This window comes from Protopterus annectens, chromosome 8.part0, assembly GCF_019279795.1.
Source record: "Protopterus annectens isolate FY-2018-M chromosome 8.part0, PAN1.0, whole genome shotgun sequence".
NCBI lineage: Eukaryota > Metazoa > Chordata > Ceratodontiformes > Protopteridae > Protopterus > Protopterus annectens.
Window position 1 is genome coordinate 1511905982 of NC_056741.1, and position 25922 is coordinate 1511931903.

General features: G+C 42.6%; 1 protein-coding gene across 1 annotated transcript in view; it reads left to right on the forward strand.

The window, feature by feature from the left end:
- The window catches only part of ARHGAP32 (Rho GTPase activating protein 32), a 3207216-nt gene that overhangs the window by 1853225 nt on the left and 1328069 nt on the right, over window positions 1–25922 (forward strand). Inside the window, exon 10 of the mRNA XM_044081098.1 lies at window positions 14930–15022. Within this exon, the coding sequence (XP_043937033.1) occupies window positions 14930–15022 (93 nt within the window). The remainder of the gene's footprint in view (window positions 1–14929; window positions 15023–25922) is intronic.

Genomic DNA, 25922 nt, shown 5'->3' on the forward strand with positions numbered 1-25922 from the left:
TGGAAGCTCTTGTTTATGGATAGTAAGATAGAAACAATGAAAATGTTTTTAGCTTTATATACAGGTCAGGCATATTGCCAACCGGAGGAAAAGCTTTGTACTGTAATAAAGAGTTGAAGTAATTTATATGAGAGAGAAAGAGGGCAAGACATGACTGGGATAAGTTGATCCTCACAGTAGACTAAGATGGTTTTGGATTATCTGAATTTAAGGGATGTTTTAGATCTGCATAGTTAAGGCTCAAATACAAGCAGAAAGTTACAATTCTTAGTGGAAAGGAATGAAGTGAGGGGCAGAAATAAGGGGAGAGTGGAATTTTGGATGCAGATCTTTAAGGAGAATAGTAACTGCTATACAGAGTATGTTCATAAAGTTGCGTAAAGTATTCTAAGAACTAAACCAACACATGAGTGGAGAAAGGAGATTTGCCAATAAGGATGACTGGAAGTTGCGGTATAGAAAATGGACAAGAGGGGGTTGGAATTTACTGGGGAAAACTAGCAAAGGAACCAAGGTATTGGGAGCAAATAACTAGAGAGGGAAACATAATAGAGTGGGATGAAGCCAGGAAGAAGTTCAGACTGCAAGTTAGAGACTACCTTTCCTATAAGGGACTGATATCAGAATGGAGGCAGAAGGAAAGGAGTAGGGGAGTCCCAGGTGAAAATAGAAGTTATGTTCTTACCATAACGTTCCATGTTAGTTGTCTTCTTCTCGCCTTCTTCTTGCTGGATGGGTTCGGAGCCGACCTCGGCTCCGACTCAGCCACTCTAAAAGCTCGAGAGTTGGTTCCACCGGCTCGAGGCTCCCCTTATATCCCACAATGCTAGGCGTGAGTTACCTCAGATCTCGTTTGTAAGCTAGGCCCAGCTTATAATAGTAACAGAATAACTATAAACAAAGTCCACCTCTATAAACCAGGGAGAAGAGAAGGGTGACCTACATCCTGATCCAGGAAAATATGCACAGCAGCATATACCTAAAGTAAAGAGGTGGTAGAAAGAGAGGTCACAATCAAAACTCCTCTAGGTCTGTCCAGGCCAGGGGAAGGAGGGGGCAAGAAGAAGGCGAGAAGAAGACAACTAACATGGAACGTTATGGTAAGAACATAACTTCTATATGTTAAGTTGTCTATCTCGCCTTCATTCTTGCTGGATGGGACCGTCCCTAGCACCTTGTCCCGGGTGGCCTAATGGAACAGACTCTTGAGAACAGTGGAACCAAAGTTAGCTCTTTGCCTAGAAGCTAAATCCAACTTATAATGAGAAATGAAAGTGTGAGGAGTAGCCCAAGTAGCCGCTGCACAAATGGTGTCAATAGGCAGTCTGTCTTGGAAGGCTATAGAAGTAGCCAAAGCTCTGGTAGAATGGGCTTTAGGTTTGTTAGGCAGCTTTTGGTGTCTAATTTCATAAACAAGGGAAATCAGAGATGTTAGCCATCTAGATAATGATACCTTTGAAACTGAAAGTCCCTTTCTGCCTTCTGCATAAGAGACAAACAGCTGGTCAGATTTTCTGAATTGTTTGGTTCTATCCAAATAGTACCTTAACTGACGATGAACATGTAGCCAATGCAATTTTTGTTCAGACCTGTTAGAATATTCTGGGAAAACACAGGAGGTCAATGCTTTGATTTAGGTTAGACCTTGAAGCTATCTTAGGTAAAAAGACGGGTTGGTTCAGAAGATACCCTGTCCTTATGGAACAACAGATAAGGAGGTCGACAGCTGAGTGCATGAAGTTCTGAAACTCTTCTAGCTGAAGTAATAGCTACCAGAAAGAGTGTCTTCCATGATAGCAATTTTAAAGAACAGGAGGCTGCAGGTTCGAAAGGGGAAAGAATCAAAGAACTAAGAACTAAATTTAGGTCCCAAGGAGGAGGAGGATTTCTTATAGGAGGTCTGAGTAGAAAAACTCCCTTCAAAAAGGCTTTGCAAAGCTTGTGGGACATTATGGCAGACTCTGAAATGCCCACAAAGCTTGTGGGACATTATGGCAGACTCTGAAATGCCCACATGAAAGTTAGAAATAGCTGCCAATTGAACTTTAAGAGTAGAAGGAGATGAACCTGCATGGAAGAGTTCAGCTAGAAAATCAAGGACCATTTGGATGGAAGCAGTGAAAGGATCTATGTCCCTTCCTTGAGCCCAATAGGCGAAACGTTTCCACTTACTCAAATAAATCTTTCGAGTGGAAGATTTATGGGAAGCTATCAAAATATCTCGAACAGAGTGAGATATTTGAGGAAGCCTGGCTAAGGTTGGAATTGGAGGAACCAAGCAGTGAGGTTCAGAGAGGGAAGGGAGCGATGAAACTGACCCGACTGATGGATCAAAAGATCTGGAACTAGGTCCAGATGCCAAGGTCGCTCAACAGAAAATGATGTAGAAAGGGGAACCAAACCTGTCGAGGCCAGTAAGGAGCAATGAGGATCAACGAGGCCTTCTGAGCGATAGCTTTCTGTATCACTTGAGAGATTAGTGGGAAGGGAGGAAATGCATACAGAAGTCCCCGGGACCAAACTTGGACTAGAGCGTCTCTGCTGGGCTGGCCTGGTAAAGGAATAGGGTGAAATAATCTCTGCACTTGCTGTTTTGGGGAGTAGCAAAAAGGTCGCAGCAAGGCTGACCCCACTTGAGAAAATTTCTCTCACAACAGAGTCTTTCAGAGACCACTCGTGAGGCATGAGGATAGCTCTGCTCAACTTGTCCGCGATTTGATTGGACTTCCCGGGGATGTGCGTTGCTATCAGAAACCGCTGAGAAGAAATCGCCCATTGCCACAGTCTGAGTGCTTCTCGACACAGGGGTAGGACCTGGTTCCGCCTTGTTTGTTGATATACCACACTACAGACATATTGTCCGTCTGGATTGCTATCGTTCCCAAGGGAAGAGAGTCTTGAAGGGCTTGCAACGCTAAAAGCACTGCTCTCATCTCTAGAACATTTATGTGCAAGTGGCATTCGTCTGGTTGCCATGTGCCCTGGACAGTTCTGCCCTGATAATGCCCCCCCCCACCCGATCAGGGAGGCGTCCGTTGTCAGAGTAGCAACCGGAGGTGAAGGAACAAAGGGTCTTCCCAATAAGAGCTGAGGGGAAGACATCCACCACAGAAGATGATTTCTGCATGTTTGCGTAATCATAATGGTGTGGGACATCGGAAGTTTCTGGTATGACCATTGCGTGAAGAGCATCCATTGAAGGATTCTCATGTGAAATCTGGCTAATGGAAGCAGAGGTATGGCAGCCGCCATAATCCCCAACACTTTCAGAACTAACCTGGCTTCGATTCTGTTGCCGCTGAAGAGGAGCGAGACCAGTTTGTGTATGTCTGTTATTCTCTGATCTGTTAGTCTCGCAGACATGTTGACTGTGTCTAGATTTGCGCCTATGAAGGTAATAGTACGACAAGGCAACAAAACAGACTTTTCGCAATTTATTGAAATGCCTAAATTTTGACAAATGCGAAAGGTGTAGTCCCTGGCCATTAGAAGAAGATGCTTGGTGGGAGCTGTGAGGAGCCAGTCGTCCAAATATGGAAACACCTGGAATCCTTGACGTCTCAGGTGAGAAGCTACCACTGCCATGCATTTGGTAAACACCTGGGGGGCAGTGGTGAGACCAAAGGGCAGGGCCCTGAATTGAAAAAGACTGGTTCCCAGCCTGAAGCGGAGGAATCTTCTGGAGCGTCTGTTCATTTTATGTGATAGCACGGATCCTGAAGGTCTATTGAGCACATCCAGTTTCCCTTTCCCAATAGGGGAAGGATGGACTGCAGCGTGACCATCCGAAATCTTGTTTTCTTGACTGACTTGTTCAAGATACTGAGATCCAAAATTGGTCTCCAGTCCCTGGTTTTCCTTGTAACAAAAAAGAGCCTGGAGTAGATTCCGGATCCTTGCTGGTCTGCTGGAACTGGCTGAATTGCTCTTTATGCAAGCAGCTTTGAAATTTCCAAAGCTGCAAGATCCCTTTGAGTGGTGGAACATCTGGAAGGGATTTTTTTGATTGGTTTGGAATGCGAACGAAGGGAATGGAATAGCCTTCGGAAATGATGGACTGTACCCATTTGTCTTGAGTCAGGGATAGCCAGGCTTCTGGGTACAGTGACAATCTTCCCCCGACTGCCTCCGAAGGTGGGCAGTCGGGCAACACCTCAGGGATGCTGAAAGGGCTTATCAGAGAAGGTTTCTCGATTGCCCTGGTTCTGCGGACCCCCCTGCCTCTAGGGCGACGTCTACCATTGTTGTTCCCCCCTCTGCCTCTGGCGGGGAACCGACTCTGTGCGTCAGGCGAAGTCCCTTGAGATTGTTTGTGGAACCACATTTTTCCACTTTTCTGGCCTTTGGGGTAAGGCCTAGAAGGAGTAGAAAAACAGACTCCGACGGCAGAAAGAGTCTTGCCATCCGTCTCGCACCTAGTCAAGGTTTCTTTCACTTGAGGACCAAAAGAGATGATCCATCAAACGGGAATTAGTGAATGACGCGTTTTAAAGGGGTCCAAAGTTGCATAGCCGCATCCAGGCATGCCTGCGTAAGGCCACACCTGTCCCTGCGGCCCTGCTCGCTCCATCAGCCGCATAAGAAAGGAGGCGCATGGAGGAGTTAGCTATGGAGTTCAGGGTAGCCAGCTGAGTGTTCATCTTGTCTTGAAAACCCGCAGCCGTAGGATCCTTCAACATGTCACTCGCTTCTTTGATCAAGTCTCTTTGAAGACGAGTAAAATGGCATAGGTAGTTCAACGAACCCATAGCAAAGGTCGCTGACGAGAACATCCGCTTCCCGTACCTGTCCATAGACCTAGATTCTTTGTTAGGAGGATGAACAGGCACTGAAGGATCAGCTAGTTCCTTCTTGTTGGCAGCAACTACCACCATAGCATCCACAGAAACACCTTTTGTGAGAAATTGCTTGTCAGTTGGTGCTGTTATAAATTTGGAAGGTCTCCTGGGGGTAGGGTCCACTGAATCAGGAGCCGTCCAGGCCTTCTTTGCCACCACCTGCATGAGGAGATCAAAGGGGGGGGGACACCCAGGAGGTGGAAGGGCGAGAGCCAAACGCCTCAAGATACACAGATTCATCCTCCGAAGGGTTAAGGGCTGGCCAATTTCCCCTCTGTTTCAGGATCTCTAGAATGTCTGCGAAAGAGACATCTTCAGAAGGGGAACGTGGGGAACCCTCGGAATCCTCTAAATCTGTGTCAGAGGTGACAGACTCAGGTGAGTCTATGTGCTTCCTCTTACACTTTCTCTTCCTAGGGGGCTCCCCTGCCAATTCAGGGGAGGCCTCGGAAGAGGATGAGATCCCCACAGGGGATTCTTGAGGAGCTGGCTCTCTGCGGTCTGGGATGAGGGAGTGAGTCGACATAACCAAAGGCACCGAAGAGGGAGGGGCGGACGGAGCCGACTGTGGAGTCGAACAAGGTTCCAACACACTCCGCATGACCTCGAACGCACCCCTGTCCGGCAGCGCCAGAGGTCCCCGCTCCGAGAAGCTGAGAACCTCCCTCGGCACTGACAGAGATGGCTCCGAGGCCGATGTCGGAGCCGAACTCACCAGCGCCGAAGCACCGAGAGGGAGAGGGGGGTCGGACAAGGGTCCGATGCCACTCACCCCCTCGGAGCCGACGAGGGAAGCCCGGCGCCGAGATTCTTCAAAAGAAGAAATCGGAGCCGACGACGGAGCCGAAGACAATTGTATCGGCTCCGACGCTACCACAGTCTCGGTCCCGAGACGCCCCGGCTCCGAGCTCAAAGGAGTCGGAGGAGGAATATTTATAGGAACAAGCTGAGGCATCAACTGATGAGTCGGACTCTGTAGCATTTGGGCCAGTGCCTCGGACTTCAAAAGTCTACTCACTACCCTCTGGAGGTCGTGATCTGAGAGCCTCGATGACCTGGAGGAGTGAGATCTGTGGCTCCGTTCAGACAGCAGGGGAGACGCTGGAGCCGAATAAACGGAGCCAAGGGACGGTGACCTCGATCTCTTTCTAGATGTCGGCTCCGATGGTCTGATCGGAGCCGACCCAGGAATCTCTAATGCCTCGCCTCCGGCCGGAGCCGAGGGAACCACAGATACTGCAGTCAAAGACTCATCGGCTCCAGCCGGAGCCGATGAAGCAGTAGGCTTCGAAGCCTTAGGCCTCGACTCTGAAGCTGGAGCCGAGGTCTTGGAAGTTAGAAGGTTTCCCCGATGACACAGAAAGGGAACCTTCAGGCTTAATCAAACCCCTTAAAATGAGTTTGTTTTTTCTCTCCTGCAGGACTCTAGGGCTGAAGCCATGGCATACAGCACAAGAGTCCTGCAGGTGTAAAGGTCCCAGGCAATACACACAAGAAGTGTGACCGTCTGTCAGAGACATTTTCTGACAGCATGAGTCACACTTCTTGAAGCCTGAGACCTTTGAATCCTTGGACATACTCAAGGAACCGAAGTGTAATCACACACAGAAAACACACACACACAGATTACACTGATAGGGGTTTAAAAGGAATTATTTAAACTAAAGGGTAAGTGAAATTAAAACTCCCTAATCAAACACATACACACCCTAAGGAAGGGAGGAAGGGCCCGAAGGCCTTTGGGAAAGAACTATAAGTTCTTTAGAAAGAAAGGGGGCTGGATAAAAGTAGAAGGGATAATATCCACTACACTAAGGGGAAAGAAAAATACATTAAGCTAGCTTAAGTCTAAAGAATTTAAACTAGTCTAACTTTCACTAACCTGGAGCCGGTAGAAAACACACCTTGATCGCTGTAGCGGCAAACGAGATCTGGGGTAACTCACGCCTAGCATTGTGGGATATAAGGGGAGCCTCGAGCCGGTGGAACCAACTCTCGAGCTTTTAGAATGGCCGAGTCGGAGCCGAGGTCGGCTCCGAACCCATCCAGCAAGAATGAAGGCGAGATAGACAACTTAACATCACCTGTTCTGGTAGAATTTTTAGTCAAATCTAGAACAGACGCTGGTGTTAAAAAGAGGATAATTATTAAGGCCTTTAAAATATTTCATGATAATTATTAGAATCATGTGAGTTGAAAAGATTGTCAAGAGAGACGAGAAAACTAATTTACATAGGAGCAATGGGAGGTATGGCTCCCAAGTATGCAACAAAATCTAGAAGATTTGGGATTTTTGCTTGGAAGTATATGCCAAGTTTTCTTTTTATGTATATATACTAAGCAGACTTCAAGGAATTTTTCCTCTGGTAGACGGCAAATGTTGGAGGTGTGATGGGAAAGAAAGAAGTAACTGGGGAGCATGTTTTGGGGGTTTTGAGTTTGGCAGATTAAAAAAAAAATCCCTGCAGAGTACTCTCAGAAATATTGTGAGAGCAATTGGCTGTAAATAAGGAAATAATTATTTTGAGCTGGGACAGAGGAACTGAATTGCCCAGACATAGTAAGGCATTACGTTTAATTCTGTTGGTTGTCAAAAAAAGCAATTAGGAAATGTAAATCAAAATGTATAGCAACTGTTACTTGAAATGTTGAATAGTGCAAAGGAGCAAATTACATTATTTATTTGACATTTGTTGACCGGGATAGTGCAACTGAGCTAGTGCCCTTTTTCAGCAGAGGCCTGGAGAGAAAAGCTCCACAGTAAAATGTACAATAAAAATTACAGTATTGAAGTAGAACACAATAAAGATATATACGCTAAAGTATTCCATTATAGTACAAGTAAGATAAATCTGCAAAGGAAACAATAGGATAAAAATAGTAAGTATTAATGTGGGTAGTGACAAAAGCTGACAGAAAATGAAAAAAGAATGCAGTTAGGATTATCCTCAGTGGACAGTTGTACATTTGAAGGCATTTACTTTTATAAGTAATAAACTGTGAGGATATTAATTAAAAAGCAGTTGCAGGTAGTGTGGGGCATGTTTCCATAAGTGAGGAGGTGAAGGAGCTTGAAGAGAAGTAGGTGACTGTCATAGTCTTTTTGAGGGGGTTAACAAAGAAAAGATTTGGAGAAAAGGGGGGGTAGGAAGGAATGTGAGGAGAACAGAGCGGAGGAGATGTTTTCTTTACAACTGTCTTTCAGTCCAACAGTACATAAATAACACCATTCCTGCCTTCCCTTAAGCTACACCTTCTAAGCATTATTCTGCATGTGTGTGTACTATTACATGGAAATAAATGCAAGATGTGGGAACAGTACATGCAGAATAATGCTCAGGAGGTGTGAGGGTTAAAGGGAAGGCAGGAATATTTATGTAGTGTTGGACTAAAAGAAAATGAGTAATATATAATGTGTCTAAATGGAATATATGCTGATATTTTCTTTCTATTAATGTATGTTCGACTATGTATGTGTGACTGCGTCTTAAGTGATATTTTAATAAAGGTCTTTTAAAAGTGGTTTTGTGGAGAGAAGGCAAATATTTGAGAAGGATTAACAAAATGATTATCCAAACAGAAGCAGAGTGTAAGAAAATGCCTCTGTTTTTGGTGGGTCTTAATGCAGAGAATGCATCCAGCTGATTTTGCTGGGTTTTTTACGAGTAAAACAATGGTCATATGTGCTTTTTCCTGAGAGAGAGAGGGTTAGTTAGGAGGATAGGCAAGAATTAGGATGGGATGGATTCTGTTTGACAAGGTGTTTTTGAATAGGGGAAACAAGCAGGATATCCTCTCTTCCCTTTACTTGCTTTAGTTTTACAACCTCTTCTAAGAAAATAATGGATTCACAATTTGAGAGATATAAATGATATGGCAATCAAAAACAGAATAGCTTTATTTGCAGATAATTTGCAGTTGCTAAATCCTGAAAAGGCTTTTTGGTGGTGTGGAGCATTTTAATACTGCTTTAGGTCTTGATGATGAAACAAAGGCTGTAGCGGTAAATCCAGAGAGGCTTTAGCAGATTTGGTTGGATTTTTTTGAGGTCATTGGAGTATTCACACATGTACTGGTTTAGCAGTACCTATATTTTTGGGGACATGACCAAAATTAAGTATTTAGGTGTAGTGATTAAAATGGAGCCCATTGTGGCAGCTAAGGATATATGGGAAGAGACTAAACAAAAGATAATGCAAAGATTGAGAAACGTGGAAGCTTATAGATTTGGATAGTAAGACACAAGTAGTGAAAATGTTTTTAGTCCCTTTAGTTTTATATAGAGGTCAGGCATGTTTTTATCAGTCAGAGGAGAAGTTGTGGAAGATTGAAGGAATTTATGTAGGAGGGGAAGAAGGGCAAGAATTAAGTGATATAAATTTATTCTTTCCATAGAAAAAGGTGTTTTTTACCTGTTTTGAAGGAATACTTCAAAGTTCTGCAATTAATGTCATGAGACGGGACTAAATCATCCTCCGCAAGGAAGAGTAAACCTGTCTGGTGGACATCTGCAATAAATAAACTCTGTAACAAAAGGAAACAATTGCTGTTCAAGACCAAGAAGGAGCAGGTGACCAATTGGAAGCAATGTCTCCTTAGCCTGAACAAGCAAATAAGAGCACTAGTGAAATCCTCCAGACCACGCTTCAAGACCATATTGCTGTAGATATAGCAAACTTGCCAGCTGACAGATTCAGTGAAAACTTCACTCCTCTGCCCCCCGCCCCCCAACCCCAATCAGTAAATCCGGACATCCCCAGTACTTGCCCTCTTCCCGTTGTATCAAGGGAACAAGTCATCACTGCTCTCTTAAAGGCAAAAAATACAGCCTCCATGGGACCCAATAACATTCTAGGCTGCATCCTTTGTGAACTTAGGCAGGAACTTGCAGCACCATTAGGCGCCCTGTTCTGACAAAGCCTGAGTACCATCTTCATCCCAGCTGAGTGGGGGGCAGCCACTGTCATCCCTTTGCACAAAGGTGGAGCGTCCACCAATCTGATAAATTATATTCCCATCAGCCTAACTAGCCTGATCTGCAAGACCATGGAATGGATTATCATGGACCTCATTAACAAGGACATTGGTAACCTCCAAACACTCTATCCCACACAGTTTGGCTTCAAGGGGAGGTCATGTCTGTTAAATTTGGTCGACCACTTTGAGACTGTCACCAAAGCCATGGACGAGGGGAAGACTGTACACACTGCCTATCTTGACCTGGCCAAATACTTCGACACTATTTCCTACTCTGCCGTAATAGATACACTTTCTCAACTCGGCATCAATCTTTATGTTACCAAATGGGTAGCAAACTGGCTCACTGATGGAACCCACCTAGTCAAAATAGGGGAAGCCACCTCAAGCAGTAGACTCGTAACAATCGGTGTACCCCAGTGTTTGGTCTTGGAGCCTTTGTTATTTGGGATATACTTTTCTGAGGTGCAGACCAAAACCAGTGGGCTATGGCTGACCAAGTTTGCAGATAACTGCAAGCTGGGTGCTGTCATCAGTTCCCCTAGTGATGTGGACATCCTCCAGGAGGGTCTCACCCAAACAAAGGACTGGTGGCAGAAACATGACCTCAAGCTGAACACCAAAAAAATGCATCCTCATCCCCTTTGGGAAGAGTCTTCTTCTTCTTTCGGCTTTTCCCGGTTAGGGGTCGCCACAGCGGATCACCTTGTCCGCACATTGATTGGCAGTGGAGTTTTACAGTGTCGAGTTGCCAGCCCGGCGCCCAACCTTTCACAGAAGGCACACTCACACGCACACCTAGGGCCAATTTAGAGTATCCAATCCACCTGCAGCATGTCTTTGGGATGTGGGAGGAAACCGGAGCACCCGGAGGAAACCCACGCAACCACAGGGAGGACATGCAGACTCCGCACAGAAGGCACCCCAGCCGAGGATCGAACCAGAGAACCTCTTGCTGTGAGGCGGCAATGCTAACCACTGCACCACCGTGGCCGCCCTTTGGGAAGAGTGATATCCCCAAAAATTGTCACATAAATAACGTCCTAAGCATGCAATCAGTCATGAGGGATTTGGGCACCCAGGTTGATAGCAACCTGACTTTTGACTACCATGTTGCTTCCATTGTACGGAAAGCCTTCTGCATGACCCACCTCATAAGTAAGGGTGTCTCATCCAGGGACAAGAAGGTCATAACGTCCTTGTTTTCTTCCCTTATAAGATCCGTTATTGAGTACAACGCCCCTTTCAGCATGTACCTCGCTAAGCAAATGCAGCAGATGGAGAGACCGCAGAGGTTCCTCTCCAGGAGAATCTAGAGCCTCAAACATCTACCATACACAGGCTAAAAGCCATATCCCTCTACTCAGTTTCATACAGACACCTCAGAGGTGACCTCTATCTGGCATACAAGGTGATCTCGGAGCCTGCCTTGATGGGACTGCTGCATATCTGCAACTCGAGCTCCACTTGAGTAACCCGCACGCGCGGCCTCAACCTGGTCCGTGACATCAACAGAACTTGTTAGCAGGACAAATTTGTGTCTCAGAGACTCACCCATCTGTGGAATAGACTCCCTCTTCACGTCAAACAGATTGCCTCTTTACCCCCTTTTAAGCACAACCTGGATAACTGAATGGGAAACAGAAAATACACCCCTGGAATTCCACCTGTGTTCCTGCTGGACAGGGGCATTGGGTGCTGACTTGTCTAAACATGGGCTAATCTTTTGGCTAGGCTTATAAGGGCCTCAAGGCCAATAGCCTTGTAACTTCCTATGATCCTATGTATATAACAAACGCAGAAGGTTATAAATCAAAAGTGGAATAGGATGATGAAATGGGAGGTCAAGAAATAAGGAGAGTGGAATTGTGGATGCAGGTCTTTAAGGAGAGAAACAACCATTCAGAATACAAAATTAATAAACTAGCAGAAAGTATTTTAAGAATTAAGCCAACACTGAACTGGGAAAAGGAGGTTTTACTAATGGGGATGACTGCAAGTAGGGGTGCAAAATATAGAAGAAGGGGCTAGACTTTATTGGAGTACATTAGCAAATGAGCCCATGTATTGGGAACATACAACTGGAGAGGGAAAGGTAATAGAGTAGGATGAGGCCAAGCAGAAGTTTGGACTGCAGGTTAGAGACTAGTCTTCCCTACCAGGAACTGATAAGAGTATAGGGGAAAAGACAGGAATGGGAAGTGCTAGCAAAATCCCAGTTCTGTAGAGCTTTTAGTTGAGCCTAGAACATAAGCCGCTGGTAAAAAAAAGGCATACTTGGTAAGTTGTAAGAATATTGCATGATAACTGTAAGAATGAATAAGAGGAAATCATAAGAGTGGGAAGTGAGAATTATAAAGTAGTTTAGAGGGGAACCATGGAAATACATCTGCAACTGTTCAGAAAGTCCAGAAGGTTTAGTATATTTTGCTTGGAATAGTTTGCATATCTATTTTATACCCCAGTAATATTTTGGGGATTTTTTTTTCCTCAGGTAGATAGCCAATGCTTGCGAGTTCTCTGGTGGGAAAGGTAATTGGAAACATTTTTTTTATCTAATCGATTGGTTCATAAAATGTCCCTACAGAGTACTTTCTCAGAAAAATTTGGAAGCAAATTGTTATAACCAAGAAATTATTCATTTGAGCTAGGATATATATTATCTGAATTGCCCAAACATAGTAAGGCCTTACAAAGCTTAATGCTTTTGGCTGCCAAAAAGGCAGTTGCTAGAAAGAGGAAATCAAAATCTAAACTAACTGTAGTTGAAGTACTGAATGGTGTAAAGAAGATACAAGAACTGAATGCAGGAGCTTAAGAAAAGGGAAAGCACACATTACATAGAAATAAATGGAATTTGTTGGAACAATGCATTCAGAATAATGTTTAGGAGGAGTGAGATGTAGGAACTGAGCAATTTATATAATGCTGGCATAAATGAATGAAGAAAATGTGTAATACATGAAGAAAATGAAAAATGTTACTATGTTTTTTTTTGTCAGTGAGAACTTATGCAATTGTTTAAAATGTGAACATTTAATAAAGATGTTTAAACAGTTTATCAGTTATGTCCCTAAAACTGTCACCTGATGTCAACATTCTCACTATGTCCAGTCATCTTGTATCAGATGTCGCTATTGAAAGCAAGGCAGTCTTTATGCAACGTGATTTTTCCTACTAAACTTCCAGTTCCCTGGAAATATTGTCTTTCATTTCAGTCATATACTGTCCCATTTCCACAAACTGAACCCGAATCACTTTCTCAGGTAGGTGTTTTATTTACTGTCACCTTATCAAGAATTACCATGCACCAGTACTTTTCAATTCCTTTACGTTTACATTCATCACTTCAGCAGATCAAGAGTGGTTCTTTAAAGTCACTGAATAATCTTGCTGCATTGACACCATTCCACCTTTGTGTTGTTGCCACACTGTCCTCAACACTTGGTGTTTCTCATAAGTTGAAGACTCACCAAAGATTGATCTAAGTTTTCCATCTGTGATCATCCTGTCAGGCAGTGGCAGGTATTTTGCCAATGCATTTCCCAGGGTATCTTCAGAAAAAGTAATCGGTTCCACAGTTTTCCTTCTCACATAGTCAAACATGCTACTTTTGTCTTCCCAGAAAGTACCGTGTAACATTACATTAGGTTTCCATGCTTTATCATCTAGTCTTTTAACTACCTGCCTTCTTTTGAATAACTACCATTTTCTGTTTTAACTGGTTCCATCATATCCTTTTGGCCATGCAGGCATTTGCCATCCTAAACCGTGGCAAGTTCGAGGCTTTTCATGTTGCCAACAAATTATACAACTCCGTTTATATTAGTTTGCCTTTGGTGAACATCGTGGTGACTCAAATCAACCTCAGAAATATGCTGCTCCTTAAAAGTATTTCTTTTCCAGTACAAGGTTCATATCCCTCATAGCTAATCACTGAATGACACATTTCTTTTTTTTTTTTTTTGCCAAGAAGCCCATGAAATTAACACCTTTTAACACAATTATCAAGTATCTTTCATTTAGATTCAAGCAGGAATCCCCAGGAAATCATCCAGCCTCAAGCAGCATCATAAATGTACACCATCTTTCAGAATATTTTAAGAATGCCATTGCAACATCTGCATGCAAAAAGTAAAGTAAGATTTCTAGATCTTAATTTTTCACCTGGAGTTGGGAGGTGACCCTACTGAGAATTGCAGGGCTTCATCTGCTTTGTAGAAAGTAGTAGTCATGAACTATTGTATCTTATAGATGATTTGTCAGTATATGCTGCTTTATCTTGATTATTTGTAACATTGTCAGTGGTGTTTTCTAATGGAGTGCTAGGTAGTAACAGGTTGGTACCCAAGTGCCGGATTCCAAAAGAGTTGCTCTCAGTTGTAAGTCTGCCTTGATTCTGAAAGACTTCCTCTCAGTGTAAGTGGCTTACTTTAGTGTAAGGCCCATCTATAAACAGGCTTACACCAGGGACTAGATTCCAAAACACCTGCTTTTAGCCTGTTCTCGGTGTAAATGGTCACTTACACAGAGAACAAGTCAGGCCCTAAGTCTTAGCTTGGTGTAATTTTTGGAATGAGTGAAGTGTGTAAGACAGGATGAACCAAGTAATTCAGAGTGCTCTGATACGTGTGTGGACATCCATAAAGTAGGCTTGTATCTGCTGATACTAGTCTGTGCTTGTAAAAGTAATCAGTAGGATCGGCTACATGAGAAAGTAATTCCTAATTTATGTACTAATAGCAGCAACATTCTCTAACAGCTACGTGTCCTTCCACCAGCATTTGGTTACTGCTGATAAAATCTTTTTCTGAAGTCACTGTTAATATTAAGGTTGCACTTTGAGCCTATTACTAAGTAATGAACATTCGGTATAATAGCACTGAGAGTGTTAGGGAAAAATGCATGCATTGCAGTAGCACTAAAAAGGCTTGTTACTTAAAAACATCTGTGATTTGGCAGAATTGGTAATGGATGTTGCAGAATCCTTCTTGTGTAGTAGCACTGATGTGAGCTGTCACACTAAGTAGACTTAAATGTGGACTGTTGCTAATGAAATATGTTAGTATAACACTGAAATTGATTACTAATGTTGAGTTTTATGTTTTCCATAGGTTATTACCCAGATGCTGATGGCCTATTTGTCCCGGCTATCTGCTATTGCAGATAACAAAATTAATTGTGGGCCTGCTCTTACATGGATGGAGGTAATTATTTTACTTATGTTTTGCCTTGGCACTTAATAGCCATTATCTGCTATGCTGTCTCCATTCAGACTTTGTCTTGGCACATTACCCTGTTTCTTATGTTGTCCTTTTTATTATTTCTCAGCATATGGGTTTTGGATCCAACTCGGCTGCATTCCACAGACTTATAGAGCCTTTTCTTGAGCTCCTCCCTTTACCCATAATGCCCTAGTCGGCACACAATACCTCAGGTCTCATTTTCTGCCATCTTGCATAGACGCGGATCTTCTCTCGGAGCACTTTATTCAGTGATTCGAGCATTTGTGAGTGTTTTTATTTCTCTAAAGATCCTTATATTTAACATTCTAAATCCTCCCTCTTTTTATCTAGTTAGTTTTTCGGAAGTTTCTATCCTTTAGCTCTTTTCTTCCTTTGTGAGGTAATCTTGTAGTTTACCATTGCTGGTACTGCTTTCTTTAATTCCTCTTCCTTTCTTATCCCTCCTTAGGGTATCTACCTCTACCATTGATGGTAGTTTTTCTGGCTATATCAATAAAACAAAATGGCTGAGAAGTCAGTAGCATTTAAGAAATGCACTTCCTGTGGGCACAAAATCCCGAATTATGATGTACCTTGAAACAAATTTTGCTATTTGTGCTACTTTTAATTCAATGGCAGTTTCAAATAGGAGAAATAAGCTAGTTCTCAAAGGATTATTGCCTAGTTCCTCCTCCTCCATGGCCCAACCCCTAACAAAATGACAAAACTGTTAGAACTTCGAAAATGTTCTCCTGCTAGATCTCTGAAGACTCCTTCAACTTCTGCTACTTTCGAGCCTCTTCATAAAATTTGAAGATCTTCAAATCCTACTTCCTCGGATCTGAAGTGGAAAACTTAGAATCCCATTCCCTCAGATCCAATATCTATTTCAGGCAACTCTCTCCTACACAGCCGTCAGATCCGAAACCCATAGATCTGACTTCTTTTATGTCTAATACTCCTAGAACTCATTCACCCAAGTTTGTTATTGATCCAGTTTCTCCTAGGCTCCATTCCATGTTATGCAAATGACTCTGAGGAAACATACTAGGCCTCAGTCCAGTGCCTCATCTGTCAGGTCTTCCAGGAGTCTTTCCGAGGACAAAGTGGATAGGATGATGAGGATGTTACTCTGCTCAGATTCAGATGGGGGGTTTACCAGCTCCAGCTCCCATCGGATCCATGGGCCTCTGTAACACTTTCCATATAATTGTATCACCTTCTCTGATCCGGCCTTTGGTTTCAGCGCTGCCATAGGATCCAAAAGTGCCTAGAGAATCTGTGTCGGAACTGAAAAGGGTTACATCTTTTACAGTTTCCTTGACCGATTCTGCTCCTGTTTTCTCAGATCAGGATAAGCCTTCGATAGGAAGCATCACTGTCTGATCCAGGAGTCTGGGATCTATTCCATTGCTGTCAGAGCCATCCTTGCACCCAAGCCTCTGCGCTAGATAACTGTGGTCTGGCTATCTCCAGAAGAAACTGTTTGAGACAGAGTCAGGTCTTGTCTACCTTGGAAGTTTATGCTCAAGTGCGACTGGCCACTCCTTCTCCCAGTCTGTCTGCTTTTGAGGTAGAGGAGAGAGGGTGTTCTGTCATCCAAGAGACCTGGTCACTAACTCCTTTGCATAGCGCAACCATTCCCCAAGCAGGTCTGAGTTCTGATCTCATCAGACCTATTCCACAGGGACAGCCAGTGCCAACTGGCATCCAGACAATTCCCTTGGAGGAACTTTCTGTGCCTTCAGATACCTCCCCAGAGTATCCTGCTGAAGAGGTTCCTGTAAGAGAACATGCAAAAGGAGGCATGTAGATTCCCCTTCGGAATCTCTTACAGTGGATACTGACTATGACAAAGGAGAGGTTCCCCCAGATCACCACCTGATGATGTCTCATTCAGAGACATTTTAGAGAGCCTTAAGCAAAAAGGCAGTTGGCCTTCAAATAATCCTTCCCCAGAGGAGTCCGTATTTCTGGAAGCATTTGTTACTGGCCCATCAATGCCTTGGGTGACTCCCCCGGATGATGAGCTCATCGAACTAGTCTCTTACTGGGCATGGAAGGAACCAGAATCTGTGAACCAATCATATGTCATCCAGATAAGATTTTGGCACCATCAGAAGTTAAACCTCACAGGAGCAAAGGAGTCCATGTTGATGTTATGGTTGTGGTGGCATCCTCAAAAAGGAGGTAGCACAGCAGAGCTCCTCTGTCCATCCCCCTAATGTACAATTGAGGGTGAGGGACAGTGAATATTTACTTCAGCAACCTTTGCCTGGAGGTTCCTGAATTATTTGATGCACTTTACAAGACTGCAGAGGAATTTGACCAAGGAGTTCTCCAAATCTCAGAGTCCTTGTCTGTTGAGGACTGTAAAAGATCATCCTCACAACTGGCCACTCTGTTATCCATTTCCAGTGTGTTGAGCCTTTTGTTTAAGAAATGATCTACTGCAGTGAACAGGAAGACAAGACCCTGTCTGCCATAGTGATTCGCTTTTCTACCCATCAGTGATCCTTTTCCCAGAGTCAGAGTAGGCAAGAAAATTTGGTTCCATAAATCCTAGGGATCTTTCCAGGAATCACGCGGGGACAACTTTAGAGGCAGAAGAGGGATTTCAATGGTAGAAACTCTCCTTGCAGCAGAGGAGGCCTACTAAATCACGGTTTCTGAGATTCCTTTCCAGATAGACCCTTTCAGTGCTCCTGAAGGGCTGCCTGAATTCTCACCTCTGGAGGCAGTTGGGGGGCACTTGTCCTTGCATCCAGATACCTGGGCTACTATAACAAAAGATTCTTGGGTTCTAAAAATAATATCTAGATGTTATTTCATACCATTTTTCCGAATACCCCCAATGAAAAGAAGAAAACTTCCCGATGTCCCACCCAGTCAGAGATAAGCTGCACCTCAGAAAACTCTGAAGCTACTGGACAGACGTCGTCCAGGAGGTCCTGCTAGACCAAAAAGGATTCTGAACTTAATCTAGGTTCTTTTTAGTGCCAAAAAAGACAGGGGACCTTAGACCAGTTTTGCAGCCTGAACCAGTATGTGAGGAAATCAAAGTCCCAATGGTCACAATTCAGTCCATTCTACCATTTTTACACAAGGATGATTGGATGCGCTTAGTAGATCTTCGGGACACATACTATCATGTCAAAATGAACACACATTCCTGAAGATAACTGTACTTTCTGTTCAGAGCCAGTCGCTGTCAGTTCAGAGCCCTGCACTTTGACTCACCACAGCCCCCAGGGTATTTACCAAGTGTGTGGCAGTGATAGCAGCTCACCTAAGCCTGTGGGGATTGAGTGTTTCCTTATCTAGACGGCAGGCTCTGCACTGCCCCAACCAGGCATCTCCTAGAACAGCCCAGGGACTATTTGCTCCAACTTTGTCAGACACAAGGCATTATAGTCAATTTCTCCAAATCCAAACTACGGCTGATACAGAGCCTGGAGTTCATTGGTGCACAGTTACACAATAAATCGGATTGCTTCTCTGCATGCTTATTGTAAAGCTACAGTTAAGTTCCAGGTTCAGCAAATTCATGCTCACCCTACTCCTCTAGACAGATTTATCCCTCGGGTCTAGGTTTGATGGCAGCAACTAATACAGTCTTAATTCCTTTAGTACATTACTGTTTGACTGTTCAACAATGGACTTAGCTGTATAGTGGTCTATTCTGCAACACCCTCTGTCCTTCCCAGTCAGACTTACTCGGGTATGCAGAAACTGTCTTCATTCGTGGATCCAGTTGAACGACATACACATAGGTCCCCCTTTTGTTCTGTCTCCCCCAATGGCCACAGTGACCACAAACACCTCGCAACTGGGGTGAGGAGCATTTCTTGGGAAGGACAGTCCAAGGAATGCGATTCCCTTAAGAGACTAAATTGCACTTCAGTGTCCCAGAGATGAGAGCAGTCCTATTGGCATTGCAAGCATTTTAAGATCTTCTCGTGGCTGAGGACTATTGCATTTCAAACCGACATGTCCTTAGGCTGGTACATCAGCAAACAAGGGGGAACCTGATCTCATCCACTTTGTTGAGAAACTATGAGATTGTGACAGTGGGCAATCTCCTGAAACCACTTTCTAGTGACAATGCATATTCCCCGGAAATCCACCATACTAGTGGACAAACTCAGCAGGTTCGCTCTGATGCCTCATGAGTGGTGTCTCAATCAGTGGTGGGAATATTTTTAGTTGATAGGGCCAGCCTTGCTGCAGTCTCTTTGCAGATCCCCACAATAACAAGTGCACCAGCTGTTTTGCCCTGATTCCCTCCCAAGAGTCAACATCAAGAGATGCGTTCTAGTCCATGTTTGGCCCTCCAGTCTCGTTTATGCTTATCCCCTGTACCTCTCATTCCAAGATTATTACAGAAAGCCAGTCAGTTGAAGAGCTCAGTCATCCTCATTGCTCCTTTTTGGCCTCGCCCGATGTGGTTCCGCTTCCTTTGGTCACATCTTTGCTATCCTCCTCCGGATGTTATACCCCAGTCCAGATCTCCTATCACATCCCTAGGAGATGAAGCATCCCGGTATTTCAGGTCTCAAACTAACCGCATAGTTTCTCCAGTTCCATTAATAGCTAGACAGCCCAGGTTTCACTCCCCAGGTTGTCATATACTTTTGTCTTCCCAGAAAGATTCTCCTACAAGAGTAAATGGAAAAGATTCTCAATTTGGGCCATTAAAAACAACACTGACCCTTTTGCTTCCCCTGTTTCTTCATTACTGGAGGTTTTAGCTTCTCTTTTTCAAGGCAGTCCTAGATTTTCCACAATCAAAGTGCAGTTAGCAGCCATATCAAATTTCATTAAGGAAACAAAGCTTCTTGTTTGCTTCTTCCAAGTTGTGCAAGGCTTTCCTAAAGGGCACCTTCTTACTCAGACCTCCAGTAAATTTTCCATTGCCACCCTTGGATTTTACAGTAGTACTTCAGGGGTTAAACCTTTAGCAAATACTGATTTAAAATTTCTGTCTTGGAAAACCGCTTTTTTCGTTGCTATTACTTCTGCAAGGATAATTTCCAAACTCAAGGCTTTATCATTCAAATACTATCATATTATTTTTCTCAAAGCTAGAGTTACTTTACGAACAATCCATCATTCTTACCAAAAGTAGCCTCTGAATTGAACAGCAGTCAAACATTTTATTTACCAGTCTTCTTCCATAGTCTTTCAAATAAGGAAGAATACATGCTACACCTTTTAGATTTACCTAGGTAACTATGTTTCTATTTACACAGGACATAAGATTTCTGGTCTGTCTGTTCCTCACCAAACAGGCGGGGCTCTCCAGTTTCTAAACTGAATTTGGCCGAACGGATAACTAATTGCATTTCCTTTGTATATTCCCAGTAAGGTCACTTCCTACCAAAATCATGTAAAGCTCATTCAGCTAGATCCATGGCCAGTTCTGCCTTCTGGTCTAGAACTTTACTTGATATTTGCACAGCACCTACCTGGTCTAATGCCATACCTTTATTGAATTACTTGATTTCTAGAAGCAGAGCTGCTTTTGGTTTGAGAGTTCTCCTGGGTATCCTTCCATGCGGGACATCCAAGATTCACACAGCTGGGGACTCTGACTATATGTTGAGGAAGAATGAAAAGGACATTGTCAGGTATCAAAGTTATGTACTTATAACTATGCATCAGTGTTGTCCATTTTCATTCTTCCTCAACTTCTCTCCCTCTTTTCCCCCTTCCTGTCATCTTCTGCATTGACCAGATGGACTTTTGGAACCTATTGTTCCAGGTTTGAGCCCTAGCTTTACAATGATTTCTTTGTTCCTATTATATCTTAGAATCTGTAAGGCAAAAAACTTGATCTGAGGTATTGTGGGCTGACTGGTCATTATGGGTAAAGGGAGGCGCTTGAGAGTTAGATCCGTAAGCCTGTGGAATGCAGCTGAGTCGGATCCGGAACCCATATGTTAAGGAAGAATGAAAATGGACAACACAGATGCATAGTTATGGTGAATACATAACTTGAATTTTTGTAGCTTTCAGCAGTTGCTGTTCCAGTCAGAAGCCTTGCTTCCCCCCATTATTAACTACGGTTTTGGAGTCTAAATGGTTGCTCCTCCCCTTGGATGATATTTATCTTTATTTTGCTTATACTTTGCAACATAAGTACTGTAGAATTGCTAGTTTGTTTTATTTATCTTTTATGCTCACATTGCTAGTTTAATTATGCTTTGTTTACCTTTTATCTCTGACTGTATGTTGTACAACTGTTCATGTTTCATTGTGTTTTTAGAGATACTGCACTGCCTACTGTAGAGCTTATCTTTGTATCTCATCGTGTTTGCTGTTAAATTTGTTTTTGCGTCTTGCGTGGAGTTTCTCTAAATGTTAACATGCTCTTCATATTGATCACTGCTGCAGTAGCCTAAGCTATGTGGGTTACATCCTGCATGGAATATAGTAGCAAGCCAGTTTCCAAAGCTTTAGAGCAACCTTCCACATACGCAAGCTATTAATTAGCTTGAGCTGAGCTGACTGCAAAGACAGGTTTGGGTGGCAAGCCCTTCAGAGCTTTACTGCTGCTGAGAAGAACACTCATCTACAGGCTTTCGAGGTTCAACGGTCAGCTATTTTATTCCATTGTTGGGCAGATGAGTTACCTTTAGGGAAAACCTTTCACTTATAAAATTCTTTAAACTAAATTTTTTTGTGGAAAGCAACTAAAAGTATTTTTCTTGACCATCTCCTGCTTTTTATGTACTTTGTGGTAAAAGTTGGTAAAATGTGTTTAAAACTACTATTTTCTGTGATGAAACTGTGTTTTGGGGCACGGGGAAAGTGTTTGAAGTGCATTTTTTGGTGTGCGTATTTGTGTGTGTATAATTATTTTTTTGCTACTTTCCTGTTTTACTCACTATTCCTGCCAAGGTTCATAGGTGTTTACTAGGCTAACAACCACAAGGGCTTTTTTAAGCCTAACCACGCATCCCAAATCTCTGACGAGTTCTGATACCCTTGATAAGTGTAAGCATGGGCCTGGAAGATTAATCATTTATGGGTTACCTGTGTCCATTAGAGACATAGGTGCCAAACCAGGGATAAATTTCCAGTCTCCCATCCAATTGTCCAAGTTGCACTTGAATTGGGTTAGGGAGGAACTCTGCTTCACATGGATGGAGAAGCCTGTCCCATAGACTGGGTAGTCTGTGGGATACATAACTCTCTCTCCAGCAGGTGTTGTTTACATCACAAGTAAGGTTCAAGTCTTTAGAATGGGTAACTGTGGTGCTATTTGTTTTGTGCACATGCAGGAGATCCATCAGAGTAGAGTCTGACAATGCCCTTTATGCCAGGCATAGATCTCCCCTCAGAAGCCTGGGGAGACAATACAGGGATAGGGCCTTGAGGCAGACTGCTTGGGTCATATTACTTGCACCTTATATTCTTCTAGTGAGGAACCTCTGTGGATGTTCCAATTGTTGGATATGCCTGGTTAGGTACCTAGCAAAGGGGGCATTGTACTCAATGATAGGTCTGATGAATGCCGATTACAGTGGAACGCAATAGCTTTGTTTATAAGTTGCGCATCATAGAATGATTTCCTCACCACTCTAGACACGTGATGATCAAAGGCTATATTACTATCTGTTGATGTTAAAATTTTGTATACCACTTTAAAACATAGAGATGGCTTGGAAGCTATTGCATATTTTTTGGGAGATAGCCCCTTCTCGAATTTTGTGGTTGATATGGTAGACTTTTGTCTTAAGAATAATTATTTTTATTTTGATGATGTGCTGTATAGACAGAAACAAGGCACTGCAATGGGGCAGCTTTTGCCCCATGTATGCAAATCTTATGTCTTTTTTTTGAGATTAAGTTTTTATTAAATTTAAATTTTATGAAAAAATGTTAATTTTTATTTTCGCTTTATTGATTACTTGATATTTGTTTGTGAGGGTGGTAGGGATGAAGTTGATGAGTTTGTGTTGGAAATGCATAAAAATCCTTTTGGCCTGTCATTTGATGGGCTTCAGAAAGGTAATAAAGTTATATATTTGGACCTCGTTTTGGAGGGAAAAGAAAATGGAGGTATTTCATCAAATATACATAGAAAATTTGTGGATGGTAATCAATATCTACACGCTACTAGTTGTCATCCATCTCATGTTTTGAACGCCATACCCTTTGGGGAATTATTACGTATTTTGAGACTATGTAGCGAAAAGGATTTATTACTAAGTGAGATAAGACAGACTAAGAACAGTATGATCCGGATATTATACAGGAAGCCCAAAATAGAATGTGAGATAAAATGATTATAGGTAGTAATGTGAGAGGTAGTAACAACAAGCATAATTACAATGATACATATTTTACATATGAAAATGGAATAAGGAATAAAAATTTAGTGGATCCAATCTGTTATGTGTCTATCTACAATATTAAAAGTGAAGAGGTGAGGACGCTAATAGAGTACTACTGGAAATATTTGATAGAGGATAGGTTTTTGGTGAATATTTTGCCAAGGAAACCTTTTTTCTCCTATAGGAGGGGAAAAAATTGAGAGATATGGTAGTACATGGTAAATATTGCATGCCAGCTGTGGATATACCAGATAAACCAACAGTTAAGAGGAACTTTATGTTGTAATAAATGCAGCATATGTACACATATATTGTAAATGTGTTTCATAGTATGAATGGAGTTAAGTCTGAACCTAGGGGCACCTAATCTTGTAGAAGCAAGGGAGTTATATATGCCCTGAGGTGCCCATGTCAGTTATATTATATAAGGGAAACAAAACGTGAATTTCGCTTCAGATTCATGGAGCATTTAAGGGATATAAAGAATGCAAGGGAAGATAAAGTGATTGCTTTACATTTTAAAATGTTGCATACTAGTGATATTAATTTATTACAAGGTACTATTTTAGAAAGAGTGGAATGTTTACATAATAATTAAGATGTACTGAAACAAAAGTTATTCTATAAGGAAAGTATTTACATTTTAAAATATGAAACATTAGTGCCTAAAGGCTTAAACAATGAGTTGAATTGGAAGTGTTTACTTTAAGGGGGTAATTTATTGTTTAATCATTAATTGAATGTAATTAATTATGTGGTATATAAATGTGTGTGTTTTTTTTGAGTATTTGCTGTTCCTTGAAGGTGGAGACACCGAAACGCTAGAATAAAAGAATAGAAAATCTTGCTTTGCTGTTTGACCTCTTTGTTCACCACAGTCAGTGGTTTCTTTTGGGACAGCGTTGTTTGTGTTAATACTGGAATGAGAAAGGAGATTGTCTTTGTGTATTACTATCTGTGTCTCTAAGTCCCTGACTACTGGGTCAACTCTAAGGGGTGTGTTGTCAATATGATAGTTACCAGGGATGGATGACTTCCCAAAGGATGTTGTTATGCATTTCTTGGCATTTAGTTTTAGTCCATGGCTCTGACACCAGTTGTTTGTCTGTATCAGCCCCTCCAGGAGAACATTTGTGTCAGTGTGAGATTCAGTGACGGTTCCTAATTTGCAGTCAACTGCAGATTTAGTCAGCCAGAGTCCACTGACATTGGCCTTGACTTCTAAGACGTAAATGCCAAAAAGGAACGATCCAAGGACTGATCCCTGAGGGACTCCACTTGTGACTGGTCTCTTAGTAGAGGTGGACTCCCCAATTCTAACTTCCTGGGTCCTGTCAGCTAGTTGGCTATCTGCCGAGTGGCATGCAGGTCTTGAGTTTGTCAACAATGCCCGAGTAGGGTATTGTGTCAAATGCCTTGACCAGGTCAAGGTAGGCAGTGTGAATTATTTTGCTGTCATTCATTGCTTTGGTGACCTTCTCAAAGAAGTCCACCAGGTTGAGTAGGCATGATCTGCCCTTGACAAAACCAAACTGGGTTGGGTCCAGTGTCTTGAGGTTTACTATATCTCTATTGATCATCTCCATGATAATTTTTTCCATGGCTTTACATATAAAACTAGTGAGACTTGTGGGTCTGTAGTTTTCAGGGTCTGTAGACGGCCCACCTTTGTGCAGAGGGATGACTGTTGCCTTTCTCCATTCATGAGGCACGAAGCCTGATTGGAGGCTACAGTTAAATAGTAATTCCAGAGGCCCTGATAAGTCATGTTTCATGCTATTTAGAAGGCATACTGGAATATTGTCCGGGCCCATTAATGCAGTCTTCTTGGTCTTAGAGAGCATTATGGACCTGTTCCCTAGTGATAGTAGGGGGAGTTATATTTGATGATATTTCTTGAAGGAAGATAGGGGGGGAGTAAAGTTAGAGCTGAATTTATCAGCCAGGAGGTTTCCTGTATCCATTTACAGTGAGCTCTGCACACAGTGATGTACTGTCTTTATGGATGCGGACGTAGCTAAAGAATACTTTGCGGTTGTCCTTGGCCTGGGAGGCCAGACTTACCTCAAATTTGGCTTTAGTAGACTTTATTTGCCCTCTGAGTTGTTTGTTTAGTTTGATGAGAGTGCTTTTATCTTGCCTGGGTGCTGCACCTAATTTTTGCATGATTTTCTTTCTCCTGTTATACAGCTGATTGATTGTGTGATTCCACCAGGGTGGCTTGTTTTTTGTTAGTTCCCTACTTCTTCCTGGGAGGTATAACTGCCTCTATGCAGCTATTAATATGCTTATACAGAGTTTCTGTGAACAGTTCTGTGTAGGCAAAAGTGTTCTCGGGGTTTATGGGGGCTTGAAATTTTGAAAACAAATTGAAAACAGCGAAGTGCTATGTAACAAATAATCCAAGAACGAACTGCCGCTGAAATATATCCGTTTATTAACTGAAACCAAAACAACGTATTGTAAGCGCTTTCATACAATCAAATGTACTTCATCAGACAAAGTTACAAACGCAATCTATTCAATTTAAACTAAAAACA